This window comes from Oryctolagus cuniculus, chromosome 1, assembly GCF_051225735.1.
Source record: "Oryctolagus cuniculus isolate XC-2025 breed Fujian yellow rabbit chromosome 1, ASM5122573v1, whole genome shotgun sequence".
In the NCBI taxonomy this organism is placed as follows: Eukaryota; Metazoa; Chordata; class Mammalia; order Lagomorpha; family Leporidae; genus Oryctolagus; species Oryctolagus cuniculus.
Window position 1 is genome coordinate 202,832,699 of NC_142867.1, and position 17,518 is coordinate 202,850,216.

General features: G+C 58.7%; 1 protein-coding gene across 1 annotated transcript in view; it reads left to right on the plus strand.

Annotated features, from left to right (window-relative positions):
- Positions 1 to 17,518, plus strand: part of COL15A1 (collagen type XV alpha 1 chain) — a 110,667-nt gene that overhangs the window by 40,064 nt on the left and 53,085 nt on the right. The window contains exons 4-10 of the mRNA XM_089301025.1: positions 179 to 726; positions 1,961 to 2,035; positions 3,875 to 3,955; positions 9,126 to 9,273; positions 12,202 to 12,317; positions 14,544 to 14,666; positions 15,829 to 15,951. Of these exons, the coding sequence (XP_089157151.1) occupies positions 179 to 726; positions 1,961 to 2,035; positions 3,875 to 3,955; positions 9,126 to 9,273; positions 12,202 to 12,317; positions 14,544 to 14,666; positions 15,829 to 15,951 (1,214 nt within the window). The remainder of the gene's footprint in view (positions 1 to 178; positions 727 to 1,960; positions 2,036 to 3,874; positions 3,956 to 9,125; positions 9,274 to 12,201; positions 12,318 to 14,543; positions 14,667 to 15,828; positions 15,952 to 17,518) is intronic.

A 17,518-nucleotide genomic window follows, 5' to 3' on the forward strand; every position in this document is an offset into this window, starting at 1 on the left:
AGTGTTAATGCATTTCTTTTTGCAAGTCATTGTCAACAAGCTTGGAAACCAGCAGGTTAGAAGCTACAGCCTCAGTGGGGTCGGAACGGCCTCTGTTTCACGGCGTGGCTGCTTCCTCCTCATTTCCACGCGTGGTATGATACACCCGTAAACACGGCCTCTCTTTCCCTCCCCACAGAGTCAGCCTCCCAGGGCCATCTGGACCTCACGGAGCTCATCGGCGTCCCTCTGCCCTCATCAGTGTCTTTTGTCACGGGCTACGGTGGCTTCCCAGCCTACAGCTTTGGGCCTGGGGCCAACGTCGGCCGTCCGGCCAGGACCCTGCTGCCCCCCACTTTCTTCCGGGACTTTGCCATCAGTGTCACGGTGAAGCCCAGCGGCGGCCATGGTGGGGTGCTCTTTGCCATCACCGATGCCTTCCAGAAGGTCATCTACCTGGGCCTGCGGCTCTCGGGCGTGGAGGACGGCCACCAGCGGGTCATCCTCTACTACACCGAGCCTGGCTCGCACGTGTCCCATGAGGCCGCTGCCTTTGAGGTGCCTGTGATGACCGACAAGTGGAACCACTTCGCGGTGACCGTGCAGGGCGAGGAGGTGATGCTGCTCCTGGACTGTGAAGATCACGGCCACGCCCTTTTCCAGAGGTCCTCCCGGCCTCTGGCTTTCGAGCCCAGCGCAGGGATCTTCGTGGGCAGCGCGGGGGCCACGGGGCTGGAGAGATTCATTGTGAGTCCACATCCCGCTGCCGGGAGGTCAGGGGTGGGGCGACCGGCACAGCTCACCCTGCTGGAAATGCCAGCAACTGCTCTTGTTTCACTCTCTGTGTCCTGAGAGAGGCACGTGTGTTATAGTGGGAAGGACACTGTGCCCAGAATGAGAAAGCCTGGGTTCCAGCCTCTGTTTGCACCTTAGCCTGCGGATTCTGGCCAGCACCCAGATTCTCTGATCCCTGGTCCTTGTCTGTAAGCAGAGATAAGCAAACTCAGCCTAAAGCATTGTGTTGTAGGGGTTAAGCTGCTGCCTGAGATGCTGACTGTCTTATATATGAGTGCAAGTTCCAGTCCTGGCTGCTCCCCTTCTCAATCCAGCTCCCAGCTGATGTGCCTGGGAAAGCAGCAACAGATGGCCCAAGGGAGCTGGACTAGAAGTGGAGCAGCCAGGTCTTGAACTGGTGCCCATATGGGATGGAGGCGGAAGCTTAACCTGCTATGCCACAATGCCAGCCCCAGTCTTCATTTTATTTGAAGGGTACACACACACACGCACACACGCACACATGCATACACACACAGACAGAATTCCCATTTGCTGGTTCACTCCCCAAATGCCTGCAGCAGCCTGGGCTGGGCTAGGCTGAAGCCAGGAGCCAGGAGCTTCATCTAGGTCTCCCATGTGGGTGTGCAGGACCCCAAGTGTTGGAGCCATCACCTGCTGCCGCCCAGGGTATGCATTAGCAGGAAGCTGGATTGGGAACAGAGCCAGATCTCAAACCCAGGCACCCTGCTACGCAGCGCAGGCCTCCCAACGTGGCATCATAATTGCTGTTCCAAACACTTGCCGCTGATGGACAGTTTTTAAGTGCTCACTTCAGTTGTCTCAGGGAGAATGTGCAGGATGGAGGGAGGGCTCTGGCTGCCTGAGAAGCTTTGAGCCTGCAGGGGAGGGGCGGGGACACATTGCGGCAGAGGGGGGCTTGCATGTCAGGCTTGCTTTTGAGCAGCTGGGGGCCGGGGGAGCACTTCACCGCCGGAGCACTCCCAGGAGCTCTCTGCTAAGGGGGTTTGTATCACACTGGCCCAAGGAGGGTCTCCCAGACCCCACCAACGAGGCTCGGCTTCCTGGTCACCACCCTCCTCTCACCCACGTCTCTGTGTCAGTGTCACACTTTCCATGGGTGGACATGCTGTGTCATGCCGTGGACATGCAAACCGGGGCTTATGGCTCCTCTACTTCTCCCTAGGGCTCCATCCAGCGGCTCACCCTCCACCCGGACCCCAGGACTCCCGAGGAGCTGTGTGAAGCTGAGGAGGCATCGGTGAGCCCCCGACCCCTGCGGAGGGCCCGGCAGCCTTGTGGCTGGGTGCCCAGGCGGTTCTTCATCCCCCGCGTCATAGAGTCGCCGGGACCTCTCGTGTTGGCAAGCGCCGCCGCGAGTCCTATTTTGGGCGTCTGGCTTTGACTTCACTTTTTCAAGCTCTCCGTCCCTCTCTGGGGTGGGAATGTCTGCTTCCTTGTCTGTGGCAGTCAGTGGCCTGGTTTCCAGCCTTCCTGCCAAGAAAAGGTGTCAGGATTCTAAAATCAAAGCTAAAACTCTGAGATAGTCTGGGTGCGAATTCCTATAAAAGCGAACCTAACTTTAGTTTTTATGTTGGCAAAGGGCATCGGTTCCTAAGTGGGGGTGGGGTGGTGGGCATGGAGAAAAGATGGTTCCCTCCTCCCTCCCCACTCCTTTCCTCCTGGGTTTCTTTTTCTTTTTTTTTTTATGAAACTTTTTATTTTTAATTTGACAGAGTTAGACAGTGAGAGAGAGATAGAGAGAAAGGTCTTCCTTCCGTTGGTTTACCCCCCAAATGGCCGCCATGGCCAGAGCTATGCCGATCTGAAGCCAGGAACCAGGTACTTATCCTGGTCTCCCATGGGGTGCAGGGCCCAAGCACTTGGGCCATCCTTCACTGCCTTCCCAGGCCACAGCAGAGAGCTGGACAGGAAGAGGAGCAACCGGGACTAGAACCCGGCGCCACAGGCGGAGGATTAACTTAGTGAGCCATGGCAACGTCCCCTCCTCATGGGTTTCTGAGCACCTGCTGGGCCTGGGGCAGGGGGAACCAGCTGGGAACTGTCCCTGTCCTCAGGCTGTGCATGGACCCTCCTGCAAGCAAACGCAGTGGTGGAGGCGGGGAGCTCCTCCGATCTGAACTCAGCTGCTCAGGTGGTGGTGGGAAGAAGGAAAAGCAAGAACTGGCAGCGTCAGAGAGAAGCTGGGGCCTGACCAAGGATGCACAAGCCTCAGGCAGACAAAGAAGGGCGCAGGGAGAGCAGGTGCAAACACCTGAGGCGAACGGAGCATGGCTGGTTCCTGGAACCCAGGCTGCTGTCCCTGGGGCTGGACCGCCTCCCAGAGGTGGAACGGCTCTGTAAGTGGTGTGTTCTCCCTGGGCCTGTGGTTGGCTGTGAGGCAGGGAACCCTGGCGCTGTCATGCGTTCATCTCTGTGTTGCCATTGAAAAAGTAGAGACAAGAACAAGAGCATGGCGTTGGTTCTGGAACCAGGGCCCACGGACTTCCTGGCTGCCTTCATGGGGCTCAGTATGGAGACTGGGGGGCAACAAGGAGTTGCCTTCAGCAGTCGTGGTCCCCATGGTGAGGTTTCAATGACAAAGACGGCAGGGCCAGGGAACCTGGGTGAAATACAAGCTGAGATGTTAGAAAGGCTGCGGTGTGATTGCGGGTGGTTGTGTTTATCTGAATAGTAAAAGGTGGAAGGAAACAAGAAAAATAACCAGCCAGGCACACTGCACACACGCTGTCTCCTCGGCCCCACCGTGTCTCTCTCTCCCACACACACACATGTACATGCATGCCCATGCACACTGCACACACACTGACCCCTCAACCCCATTGTATCTCACGCACATACATACATGTACACACACATACACCATGCACACATATGCATACTGTGCACACACATGTGAACACATGAATGTGTGCGTGCATTGTATACACACACGTGTGCCCACATGAGCACGCCCACACCTGTGCATACACTGTTCCTCCTTAGGAGTCGGCGGCAAGTTCCTGTGCCGTTCCCATGGCTGGGCTGTGTGTAACCTGCTCCCCGTGCCCGGCGCGGGGCGTGATTTGTCTCCACACAGGCGTCGGGAGAGACCAGTGGGCTTCAAGAGGCAGACGGGGTCGCCGAGATCTTAGAAGCCATCACCTACACCCAAGTGCCGGTGAGTGCTGGGTTGCTGTGCCCGCCAGAAGCCGTGGCTCTGAGGTCTCTGTTTTCAGATCTGCAGGCTTCATCGCTGGCCCATCTGGAGAGGCCAGGAGGGCACTGGCCAATGGGTGTTCTGCAGAGTCCCCAGGTGACCTGGAATGCCAGTGACATTGATGATGCAAGTGGCCTGTGGCCATGGGAGGGCCGTCCCAAGGTGCCCTTGTGCTCTGTGGTCCGAGGTAATGATGCAGCCTCTCTGAACCTCAGCTCCTCTTCCCCAGGGTGGTGATCACCGTGGCCCTGTTGCACAGGGTTGTTGCGAGGGTTCATGGGGTGAAGCAGTGCAGGCACGAGTCTCAGCCCGGCACCTGGCACAAGGGAAGTGACCTTGAACAATGACCACTCTGCTGTTGGGTAAGCCCTGGGCTCCTGCTGAGAGAGCAAAGCCAGGGCCCGACTCCGGCATGCCGCCACGTCCTCACAGCCCCATGAGATAAGCATTCTCCCTGTGTGTTTAGGCCTCCTCCCTCCTGGGAAGGCGCCCCGTGGTCCAGACGAGGAAGTGCTTTAGGAAGCTTTGAGTCAGACTGCGTGGACACCGAGGAGCCCAGAGCCCAGTTTTAATGAGAACAGCGAGCAAGGCCTGAGTCACTGAGCACAGAGAAGCTGCAGAGGCCTCCCAGGCCGGCCGGGCTCGCTCTGGGACTCATCCCTGACAGCACGGGGCGGCTCCGGAAGAGGGGGGAAGGAATGGTCACCGCTTTCTACACAGAAGTGTCCAGAAAACTGCCCTACATGCCCCCGGGCACACTGAGGCCCAGGGAGGGGTGCCCGGGCAGAGCTGGCGCTGGAGCAGGATCTCCTGCTGCCCGACTCTGGGGTCATGGCCCCAGGAGTGCTGCAGAAGTCCATACCCTAGGACCTCAGCCAAGCTTGGGCAGCTGGGAAGGAGGATACTGGGGGCCCAAGGCACTCAAACCTTGGTGGGGAGGTGGGCAGGGACCTACCCTGGGCACTGTTGCAGTTCTGTGTGTCCTTCAGCCTTTGGCCACCCTGTCCACGTGTCCCAGGCACGCGGTGGTGGTCTCTTGGGCTGTTGAGCCTGCTGCCCGCCTCCTCCTCCCCACCCCTTACCCCCCACCCCGGGCACCAGCCTACAACTTGGAGCAAGGCAGCTCACGCAGAGGTGCCAATAACCCAGGGTGGTTCTGGGAGGCACAGGAGAGCAGAGCGAGTTTTGAGAGTGTGACATGATCGCGAGGAGGAGAGCTGGGCAGGGACTTGGGGCAGGGGGCCCAAACGGGAGGTAAAGGCAGAAAGTCGGCATTGCCTGGGCCCCACCGTGTGCCTGGCACTCGGGTCTCTGTGTTGTCACTTATTCCTCGCAACCACTCTGCATGGGAGCAGGTGTGAGCCCATTATATAGAGGTGGAAAGAGATGGCAGGGGCCCAGCCTGGCCCAGCCTCCCTCTGGACAGGTTCAGGTGCAGGGCCAGATGTGGGGCAGGGGTCAGCCAAGAAGGGGAGCAAAATCCCCAGAGGATCTGGAGAAATGTAGAAGAAAGAGTTATGATGTGATAGCCTCGGAGACCACGGGGCACCAGAGGTCAAGGGGCACCCCGAGGTCAGGGGGTGCCCGGAGGATCCTTCCTGGATCCTCAGCCCCATTTTGCTCAGGGCAGGTCAGAGTCCCACCAGGTGTGGATTCAAACTCTGCCACTTCCCGGTGGTTGACCGTGAGCGAGCAGCTTCACCTCTCCAAGCCTCGGCTTTCTTCTCCGTGACAATGGAGCATCCCTGCTCTGTGGGATCAGTGTGGGGATTAGGCGAGTGGCCCCATGTGACACATGTGGACCCGCTTGGCGTGTGGCAGCTGGCGATGAACGCTTGTTGATGACCGATGGGTCTGTTGTGAGGCTGAAGGGAGGCCCGGCTCTGGGCTGGACTCGGCGCCGGCACAGTGTGGATGCCTCGGTCCTCTGGTCCTGCTGCCCACTGGGCTGGCGGCTGAGCCTGGCGGTCATGCCAAACCCCTGGAGGGGGATCCCCCCGGGCTGTGGCTCTGGCCCAGCTCCCTGCCGCTTGCTTGTCCGTTTCTGATCACCAGACTCCCTGCCTCTGTCCTGCAGTTCGCGCTGTCCCAGGGCTCCCACTCCTCAGTGCCGTCTGCAGGACGGGGTGCAGAGATCTGTGGGCCCGCAGAGGAGGCCACCGAGGGCTTCAGGCAGAGGAGAACTTAGCCCACCGCTGCCTACCTGCAGGTAGAAGAGCCAGGTCTTGGGCCTGAGTCCAGGCACTCTCGGTGACACCAGCCCCGAGCTGGGGGCTTCCCCCTTGGTCATCTCCTACAGCAGCTCTGTGGCCACCCCTCCTTGTCTCTGGCAGTCCCCAGCCAGCCCTGTCTGGCTTCTTTCTGACACTGATCTCAGTTCCCCATTCGCAGCCTTAGGAGCCAGGCCCAGTAACGGAGCTGTGGACAGGCTCCGTGGCAAGAAGCTTCGAGTCAGCCCCTCCTTGTTGGAGCCCCTGCAACCCTCATCCTCATGTCTCATGCTGGGTTAGCTTCTGCTGACACAACCTTGCATTTCTGGAAAGTTCTATTTAATATGATGCTCTGCCTTCCAAATAAATACATATTTATATTTATATGTAAATATAAATTTATATATAAATTTATATATGAATATATAAATATTTATAAATATATGACTATTTACACACACACAGAAAAGAGAGAGAGAGAGATTCAGTCTGCTGATTTACTTCCCAAATGGCCACAATGGTGGGGCTGAGCCAGGCTGAAGCCAGGAGCCTGGAGCTCCATCTGGGTCTCCCACATGGGTGGCAGGGGCCCAAGGATTTGGGCCATCCTCCACTGCTTTCCCAGGTGCATTGGCAGGGAGCTGATTGGAAGTGGAACATGCAGGACTTGGAACTGGTGCCCATATGAGGTGCCAGAGTTGCAGATGGCAGCTTTACCTGCTATACCACAACGCCAGCCTGATGTTCCTATTTTTAAATATTTTTAAATTTAGGGGCCGGTGCCGTGGCTCACTTGGTTAATCCTCCACCTGCGGCACCAGCATCCCATAGGGACACCGGGTTCTAGTCCCAGTTGCCCCTCTTCCAGTCCAGCTCTCTGCTGTAGGCCGGGAAGGCAGTGGAGGACGGCCCAGGTCCTTGGGCCCTGCACCCTCATGGGAGACCAGGAGGAAGCACCTGGCTCCTGGCTTCGGATCAGCGCAGCGCGCCGGCCGTAGCAGCCATTTGGGGAGTGAACCAACGGAAGGAAGACCTTTCTCTCTCTCTCTCTCTCACTGTCTATAGCTCTACCTGTCCAAAAAAAAATTTTAAATTTATTTGTTTGGCAGGCTGAGAGAGAGGCAGAGGCAGATGGGGAGATACCTCCCCTCTGCTGGCTCAGTCCACGGTGGCTGGTGACAGCCAGGACTGGGCCACTTGAGATGCCCTCATCCCAGATCAGGGTGCCTGGCTTCGGTCCTGGCTCCGCTTCTGATCCCAGCTCCCTGCTAATGTGCACCCTGGGAAGGCTCGGGCAGTCCTCTGACGTGCTGAGGGGGCTTCCGCCTGGACCCTTGGCAGGGAGGGGAGCGGAAGCTCCTGGGTAGGAGCCCTTCCCCACCCGGCTAGATCAACTTCCGGGGTGAAATACAGAAGTCAGCTCTGGCTGTGTTCGCAGCCTCTGCTCTGCAGGTGCCTGCTCCCTGGCCCTGCTCTGCCCCCGTTCCTGTGTCAAGGGAGTGACTGTGCCCTCCCAGCCTCAAGCTCTCCTGCTCTCATCCAGACTCCCACTGCCTCCCGGGTGCACTCTCCAAAGTCCACGGCTGACCACACCACCTCCCAGCCTCCCAGCCCGCGGCTGCTGCCTGCTGCCCCCGGGACCCCAGCTCACACTTCTCAGCAAGGGACCAGCCCCCTCTTCAGCGCCCCTCCCTGGCTCTGTGCGGCTGCTTCTCTCTCCAACCCTGGGCTCGAGTGCCCCCCATTAGCCCCTGCCCCCTCCCCATTTCCTGAGACTCTGCTCCTTCTTCCAGACCCAGCTCTTTGAGGCCTTCGCTCCCACTCCCCGCGTTGGTCTTTGAGGCTGTTGTTTTCTTTTTCTCTCCATCTGTACCTGCAGGTTTTGGTGGTAATGACTGTGGGATGTGTGTGCACCAAAAATAAAGGCGTGCTGAGCGCTCCCATGCATGCCCTCCCTTGAGTCATTCCTAGTGCCCCCATTTCACAGAGGAGGAGACTGAGGCCCTGTACAACTTAGCGAATAACCAGAGAGCTGGGATTGTAGCTGAGTGTGACAGTGAAAACTGACCTGTCCAGCCCTAAATGATGAGCTTCCTAAGCTGGAGCCTTCTTGTGTATACACTGGACTCTGGTGTTAAGGAGAGAACCTTCAGCCATTGGCCGGCACAGGCACGAGATGCCGCCGTAACAAATTAACCTTGACATCTTAGCCAAACAAAGGTCTATTCTCGTTGACCACAGTCCAGCGCCGGTCTGCAGGCACCATCATTCACCCCCACCCCTGATCCGGGTCCCTCGAGTCTGGAAACGGTTGAGACGGTTTCAGTGCTGTCAGCCCCGGCTCTCAGGAGCTGCCGTCCGGGATTGAGGTCGTGGCCTCTGGGGCCCACATCAGCATTTCTGCCTGCATCCCCGAGGCGCTCTGTGCTGGTTTTCTCCTGGTTCGTCAAGGTGGTTAAGACATCAGCTGCTTTTGCAGATGCTGGGGGTTCCTGGAAAGGAAGCGGGGCCGTCTCTCGTTTTCAGAGGTGCTCATCACCAGTGCACCTCCGGGTCGGATGCACCCGGCCTTCACCGCGTGCAGCCTGGCTCCTTCATTCATTCATTCTCTCCTCTAACAGATCCTTCCCGAGCATGGCCTGGGCTTCGGGGCTCTGGGAGCGTGGTTCCCGTGCGAAGGGAGCTTAGGCAGAGCTGGGCGGCCTCACCTAAATGAACAGGGGTCTTAAATTGCCTCTGGCTCTGCCTCTCTCTAATGGGGACCACATCAGCATTTCCGCCTGCGTGCCCAGGGCTCAGGAGCAGGTCTGGGCTGCATGATCATCTGTGGGTGTGTTGCTTCCTCCCGTGACACCCCCTGGCATCGTCCCCTGCTCTACTGCAAAGCAAACCCCTTCATGTCTCTTTTCTCTTCCCTTCAGCCACAGGAAGCCAAAGTTGAACCTCTCAACTTGCCTTCCATCCCAACCTCTGCATCTGAGGACCCAGAGCTCTCGGGTGAGCCCGTGCCCGAGGGGACTCCGGACGCCACCACCCTCAGCGCCGTCCAGCACAGGAGCCCTGAGCCAGGCAAGTCCTTGGGTACCTTCACCCTGGGCGGCCTTGCACTGTGTGATGACTGTGGCTGGGACCTGGGCATGTCACGCCACTTCCCTCAGCGCCTTAGGGGAGGGACGACGGTCACCCTCCCTGACAGACAGGCGGAGGAAACCTAGTTGCAGGGCAGCTCAGTGACCCAGCGAGACCCGGCGGCTCACACACGGCAGCGCTGGCCTTGGATCTGGCACACTTGGACTTTGAGCCCCCGGACTCCACCCCTTGTGGGCTGTGATCATTGTCCCTGTTTTCTGGGTACCTGCTGTGCACCACATGTTTGGGTGCGTCTTCTCCGATCCCCGTGTTGATTGCACTAACCATGCGTTTAGAGCAGAAAACTCCAGCGCTCAGAGAGTGACTTGAGCCGAGTTACACAGCCTGCAGCCCAGACCTGATGCCAGGTCCCCACCCCTCCTGACCTCTGCCACAGCTGCCTGTCTCTCAGAGTCCCAGGTCAGTTGACTGGTGCCCAGAGAGGCACAGGGACTGCTCTGGTCACTCAGCAAGTCAGTGGCCAGCCCTAAGCTGGAGGGCTCTGGTCCTGTCTCTTATCCCATTACCTGCGTGGAGAAGCAATGCCAGAAGTGCAGAGGTCAGACCCAGTCTCCCAGGCAGCAGCCCAAGGTGCCCAAGGCCTGGTGTGGCCATCATTTCCTGCCCTTTCTCCAAGGGGCAGCCCTTTCGGACCACGGTCACAGCCAAGGCCAGAGCATGGAGATGCAGGAGCAAGAGCAGCCCTCGAAGCCCTGTGAGGCATTGCAAACCTCCTGAGCAGGGGTTCCTCGCCTCGGGCAAGCTGTTTCATTTGCATTCTCAGCACCGACATTAGTGACACAGCTCTAATGAGCCGGGGACACCGTGGTGCTTTCCCCCAAAAGCACAGGTTTCCAGGCTCTGTGTGCTGTGGCCTGACCTCTGAACACGAGTTATTTATACATATCGTTCTGCAGCGAGGTCGGGCATTGTGCATGTGTGTTAGATGCATTAGATGCGGCATGCTTCAGGATGCTCTGGGCAGTGATCTCTGGGGGGTGGCGTGAGGGGGTGGTTTAGATTTTATTACACTTCTGTGTTTTACAAGTTGGCTGGAGTAAGATTTATCACTCTTTATGCTGGGAGCGACCGAATGTTCTTTTAACATCTAGAGAAGTCTGTGGGTAAGAGAAGGGACAGAGAACTGCACGAAGAACTTGTGTAATAATCTAATAAAGCTGTAATGCACCTGAGGAGTCAGAGTGGGCAGGGAGCGGCCCTCCGCGGGGGTGGGGGGTGGGGGGTGGGGATAGATCGGAGGGGCGTGGGCTGGGGCGGGGCTGAGCGTCTCCCAGCGTTGGTTCCTGGGCAGCGGTGACAGCGCCTGCCTGCCTCCTGGGTGCGTGAGAGGAGCAAGTATTCGCGGTGGGAAAGTGATTTATGAACTGCCAGTGCTGCTCCCTGGTGGGACTGGGGTCTGGGGGCCAGTGGCAAGGGGCAAGCAGAGGCTGCAGGGCCTGGGGCCAGAGCTGGGTAACATCCCAAGGGGGCAGACTCAGATCCCAGGTGGGCTGCCTGTCCCCCGAGAAGGCCGCGGGTTCCTCTTCTTCCAGTGGGTCAGACAGCCCCGGTGGCACCAGTGCGCCAGTCCTGGCTAGGAAAAGCCCCTCCTATCCCTGGCAATACCTCCAGCCAGCCTCCACCCTGCCAGGATCAGGACTCAGGCCCACCAGCTGCTGGCACAGCACCCCCTGGTGGTGAGAGCAGGGAAGATGTGAGTCTGGGGCCAGGCAGGGCGGACCATTCCCTGTGCTGCGTGTGGGAGTCCTGGGGGCGCAGGGCCCATTGGAGAGTTTGCACCTCCCTGGGCGCTGTGCTGACCAAGGGGGCACGCATGAGTCCAGTGTGTATGGAAAGGGCCTGTCCTTGAAACAAATCGACCCAGCCCCTGCTCTCTGTGGGACCTCCTCGGCAGATGGGGTTCATAATCCTACAGTGTTAATGTGCAGGCCAGAGCACACACCTGCCACGGGCTGGTGGGGGGGGGTGCAGACAGAACACCCGGGATTGCCGGACTGGCCGCAGTGAGGCCGGCTGGGTGCTTGTGGGTAGGGAGGGTGAGCCAGCGGAGAGAGTGAGCAAGGTGCGCATGGGAGGTGCCTTGCACGGGGCCCGGCCTATCCAGGCAGGCATTCTCTCGGAATCTCTTCCTCTGCTTCAGGACTCCATCTGGTTTTGAAATTGCAACAGACAGACCTGCATGCGATAGCGATTCTGTCAGCTCCCAACTGTGTGGACCCAGCATTTAAGTTTCCTCTTCTTCTTCACTCCCATCCTCTGGAAGACACTGATGTTAGGCACTGTGGTATTAATGTGTAGACACACACATCTCCCTGTATGTGCATGTGTTATATGCTGTATGTAACAACTATCCTATCACATGAACGTATTGTAGAATCATTGCGTGTAAGGGTGGAGCATGTACACGCATATGCCTTTGTACATAAATCTACATAATCTACATAAATCTACATCCACTCTGCTAAGGAACATTTGTCTGATGCTGTCCTTATGCCTTTCTTGCATGAACTTACTTAATCCTTATGACAGAGTCCTCAAGGAGTGGTGACGATGCCCATGTCTAGAGGAGGACCTTGGGGCACAGGGGAAGCCGCCCGCCACAGGTTTTCTTCCTGGTCAGTGGCAGAGCGAGACCGCAGGCCAGCAGCAGGTGGCAGAGCCGCGGCGGCGGCTGCCAGCTCGCCACGCCACCTCGCCACGTGCTGTTCTGTAGCTGGATGCCTTCCTTCTTAGTCCTGCATTACGGGGATACAAACATCTTTCCGAGAGAAGAGGTGAAGAGATAGTGCTTTCTTTCCCAAGTGGGTGCACTGTGGCTATCAATTGCCGAATGCCTGCTTCCTGCAGGGTCTGGTGAGATGCTGAATGACACACTGGAGGGGCTTCACGTGGTGGATGAAGACCCCGCGGCTGCTGGCACTGGCTCCGGCGATGGGTCCTTCCTTGATGTCACCGAAGGAAAGGTGAGTGAGTGGTAAATTCCACTGGGTAGGTCCCTGGGAAGCTTGGGTGCCTATTTCAAACTCGATGGTGATCTCGACTGGCACCATGGAGAATCACTACCAAGGCCACCTCCATCCTCCTGGTACCGAGAGGGAGAGTCCTGGGCTACAGGGAGTCTCCAGGGATGCCTGAGGACAGGTGGAGGGATGCAAGATTGTCCTCACCTGCGTCCCGTCCTCACCATGGTAACCACCTGCCCCTGCTCCCCTGTGAAGACACGTAGCCCCAGCAGCCCTGGGAGCCCCTGTGAGGCAGAAGCCAGTCAATTGCAGGTGTGCCCATGCTGCTGCTTGGTAATTGGCTTTTGCACTTGCAAAGTTCGAAATGCTGTGTGAGGCTGGGTGCAGAACAGAAGGAAACAAAATGTTCTCACAAAGTCGCCTGCTCAAAGCCCACAGTGCCGTTTCACGTCCGGGACGAGAACTTCGATAACTCTCATGCATAGCTCTCCCAACTGCCATCTGGTAACAGGCTAGTTTCACAGGTATTTTAAAATGTCAACAATTCAACAAAATACAAACACAGTGTCTTCTTCCCCTGCCCAGGCCGGCTGCAGACCAGAATCTCCCAGGGAAGGGAAGCGTGGTTAGGGATTTCCTCTATTCCTTGCTGCTCTTGCCTCCCCATTCCCTGGCCCCTCGCCATCTCCCGTGGCTGCTGTTTTAACCTCTGCAGGCCTTGGCCCACCTGCAGCAAGGGGCACAGCTGTACAAGGCTGGGCAGGTGGCGTGGAAGATGCCTGATGGCTGGGCCCTTCCCTCGTGGGGGCTTTTGTGATTCCTCCTGCAGGACCAAGGTCCCTGGCTGCCTTTGTCATTTCTGCTTGGGCTTCCACCCACTCCTGGGTGCCCTGGCACTGGGGGTGATCCTTTGGGTACTGTCCACCTCCAGATGGCTTTGCCAACTGCCTTGGGAGGGATTGTGTCTTTGTCTCCAGTGGCAGGACAGAGCCTATCTTCCTCCCCCTCCCCTCTCTCCCTCTATCCTTGCCTTCCCTTCCCCTCTCCTCTTCTCCTCCCCCCCCCCCAACTCTGGAACTACATGGCTGCCACACTCACCTTCTGTGTTTCCCTGGAGAGAACCCCGCCCGCACGGGCCCCTGTGTCTCCCAAATGTGAAGTCCATATCCCGCTCTCCCAGTGGTTTGCAGTGTGGAGAGGGGAGAGGAAAAGCCACAGCACCCTGAAAATCCTCACCAAGGGGATTCTGGCTGTCCAATCACTCAGCCCCAAACACCCTTTCCTTCCGTGGCCTGGCGCCGGAGAGAGGCATGCAGGCCCCGGGTCAGCACGTGGGGGTTCCCTGGTCCCCTGATGCCTGTGGGATTGTTCTTGCCCTACAGGGCTTTGGTCAGAAAAAGTCTCCTGTAATATCCTGTGACATCGTCTTTTCTCTAAATCTAAACAATAATTCTGCAGGGCCATAGCACGTTACGTGAAAACCAGACACCATGTCAAATCAGCTTCGGGCAGGCTCCCTTCCGTATTCCTCCTCCTATAGACTGCGAGGAGCCCCGCAGCAAGGAAATCTGACCATGATCGTAGTTTTGCATCCAAAGGAACCTACATTTTGCAAAAGAAAAACATCAAAGTATAAATCTTTGGAAAACAGAGATAAAACACAGTCCATTTGGTGACAGCAGCAGCCAAAGCTGCTCGGCTTCCAGTTTCCCCATCTGCTCTGCAGCCCGTCAGAGAGACTGCCTGTGCGCTCTCAGGGGAAACTGAGTCACGGGGCGAGAGAGGACGTGGAGCGTGTGGCCCGCAGAGGGTCGAGGAGGACGTAGGTGCTGCCTGCCCGCTGCTGAAGCTCCATTGTGGGCAGAGACATTGTGCCGTGGCCTCTGGGCAGGTGCATTTGGCCAAGGTGTCCGAGACGGAAGTGCCCAGAGCTGGAGGGGGCTGACTCTGGAGGCAGTGACGCCCCCATGCCCGGAGGTGCACACAGATGCTTGGAATCAAACCCAGGGCGTCGGTGCCCAGCTGGTCTCTCCTGTCCCCGGATTCTGTGATTCTGAAGCTGCTGTGGGGTTTGGGTGAAGTCCTCAACAGGAAAGTCCTCGCGACAAAGAGCTGCAGGTGCAGCCGGGACCCAGGGGGTCCCGTTCTCTCCAGCCGCAGGCCCCATGGGCCTGGGTGGGAGACCCCAGTGACGCGTGTGTTCCCATGTGGTGTCTTTATTTTCAGGGCTTAGTGGCAGCAACTGCAGGGGAGGCCGAGGGGCCCGGCAGCACCCCTGGGGAAGCAGAGGCCACTGAGGGGCCCACCCTGGCCATGTCCAGCCCAGACCCTAAGGAAGGGGTAACCCCAGTAAGTAGCTCACGGTGCCAGCTCCACTGCATCTGCCTCTAGGGGGTGGGGGCCGTCACTGCCCTTCCCCCACTGTCTATGGAATGCACAGTGACAGCCTTGTGGGGCCAGGTCCCCCCAGGCCCTGAGCAGGGGGCTCGCGTCTGCATTGACTCATGTAGCAGATGTGTCTGGAGCCTGGTCATAGGGGGCAGTGGTGCATAGACATGTCTGGGGACACAATGGCAAGAGGTACAGGAGGAGAATCCCAGCATGGCCTGGGAACACAGAAGAGGGGCCCAGGATGCGGACTTCCTGGGGGACAGATGAGGAAGCTGAGCCAGGGCAGAGCAGGGGGGAGGGAGGCGGGTATTGCTGGGGCAGAGGCCTGAAGAAGCGTGGCATGCCTGTGGGCCAAGCGTGAGCATGGTGGGTGAGGGTGGGGGGCGGGGCTGGAGGGGCTCTGAGGCCAGAGCGGGCTTTGGGAGCCATGCCAAGGAACCCAGAGAACCCCTGCAGAAAAGGGGAGTCCTGGGAGGGTAGAGAGGCAGTCGGATGAGGACTCTGGAGCCAGCAGCCTGACTCCCGGTGGAGGGAGGATGGGGAGGCAGGCCTGGACACGGTGGCTGGGTGGGTGGGGTGACCCTGTCGGGCTTCGGGTAAGTGGCAGTGTTAACCGTGCTCCAGGGTCACCTGTGCCGGGACCTACCAGAAGTCCCGGTGAGCCAGGGATGGAAAATGCCCATTGCATTTGCTCATGTGACCATGGGTGACCGTGGAGAGAGAGGTTTTTAGGGATGTGGGAGGCAAGAAGCCAGAAGGTGCTGGGCTGGGGGAGCGGTTGGCGATGGACGGGGCTCCTTAAGCAAGGGAGCGATGGGGCGGAGGACTCAGGTTTGTTGCAAGGACTCAGTACCTCAGTACTAGGAGAAGTTCTGCTTCCGGGGTGGTGGATAGAGGCTGCAGGGGTCCTTCCAGGTTAGCAGGCTGATGGCACGGAAGGGGTCCTGGGGCGGAGCAGTGCCCTGGGGAGGTGTGGGAGGCCACATTTCTGTACTGATGCCACACTAAGGGCGCTGGTTCGAGGCGAGGTCCTCAACACGCGAGCGCTGCGGGTGGAGGAGAGGTTCCTGCGCCTTCGCTCCCTGCAGCCCCAGGCAGTGGGTGATGTCTTTCCATCCAGGGTCCCGATCAGGAAGAGGGTTCAGCAGCCACAGCAGCGGTGGAGGCCGAGGCCAGCGGGGCGCCCACTGAGGGCTCCCCCCTCTCCATATCCACCCAGACCCTCGGGGAAGAGGCCACTCTGGTAAGGAGCATCAGGGGCCGGGGGCAGCCCCGTACCTTCTTGCAGTGCAGGTTGTCGTGCGTAACACTGGGAAGCCTGAGTGGGAGGGGCACCTCCCTGACCCAGTGCTCACCCAGGCTGGGCTCTGCCAAAGCCTGGGAAAGGGCAAGGTGGAGCCCCCTGGAGGACAGGGTTGGGGGGCCCCTGTGGGCCAAGAGGCGGGGGCTCCCAGGGCGTGGGGCAGGGCTCCCCAGCCTCTCCCAGCAGGGAGCAGAGGTGGTGGCTGTGAATGGAAGAGGTGACAGAGCCCAGAGCCTAGAAGGTGGGGTTGAGTCAGAGGGCGGGGCTGTGCCTCTCAGCTATGTGCCCCCCCCCCCAACAGTGCAGAGACACTACACCCAGCTCCTGCAGGCAGGACACGAGCCCTGCAGGGCCCTGGCGAGTCTGCCCCGGTGGGTCCCTCTGATGCAGGGGTGGGGAACATCTGGGGCCTAGAACCGCAGGCAGGATTCAGCACATCTATGGCAGGCTGATTTTTTAGGCTGATAACTTAGTATGGCCCCTGGGTGATGTTAGAAATAGCCACGTGGCCCTTGGTAGAAACAAGGTTCCTGCCCCCTGCCCATGGATGCTCTCAAGTGCCCCCAGCATGCTCCATGTGCGTTCTCCCCTTGGTTAATGTGTTCCCCGTTACCCAGTCCAGAACTCCCTTCCCTCGTCCGTGCACCCCATGTCCCGCCCCATGCCAGGTCCTGTGGATTTTTCTAACACTTTGTGAACCTGCCCACACCTGTGCTCCACCCGTCCCAGGCCCTGCACTGACTGAGCTGCCACGTTCCTAGCCTGGGCTATGGTTGGGGCCCCTGCCCAGCCTCCTGCACCCACTCACGACCCCTCGGTCAGGTGCCAGGCCCCTGTTCAGAAGCTGGGAGACATCCGAGGGCAGCCTTGCTGAGCACATTCCAGGCCCCTCTCCCTGACCTTTGGGGTTCTTGACCACACCTGCGCCCTGCCTCTGGCCTCCCAGGCTTCCTGTTCCCTCTGCCCTCTGCCCTCTGCCGCCAGCCCCCTTCTTGCAGTCCTCTCCTTTTCCCCCTGGCTTACCTCGCAGGCACTTCCTCACCGAGGTGCCGTCCCAGGCCAGGGGTGGTCCCGCTGGTCCCTGCAAGGCCTGGTCATAATTGTCACTGATGCTGTCACCAGAGAGGAGTCATGGGGTTCTTGTCTTTGCACAAGGAAGAAATCAGGCCTGAGACAGCAAGTAGCCGGGTTTTATTGCAGACAGGGCATCCGTCAGAAGGGAGGGGACAGAGAGTGTCCAGTCACTCAGACTGGGGGAAAGCAAGGTTATGTGGTTGAATGGAGAATACACCTGGTAGGCCAGGCAGGGAGCTCAGCAGAGCTGAGGGAGCTGCGTGCAGTCTTTGTTTAGACTCCTGGTTTTGAAGGAGTCTCTCTTTACTCACTCCCCCTTCTCCTCCAGGACAAAGGGTTTGCTGAGTGCCAGTTTGTTATCAGACTGGGAGCCCACCTAGGAAGGATGTAAAGTTTTATCGCTCAGTGTTATCAGGCCAGGTAACCCAGTTGG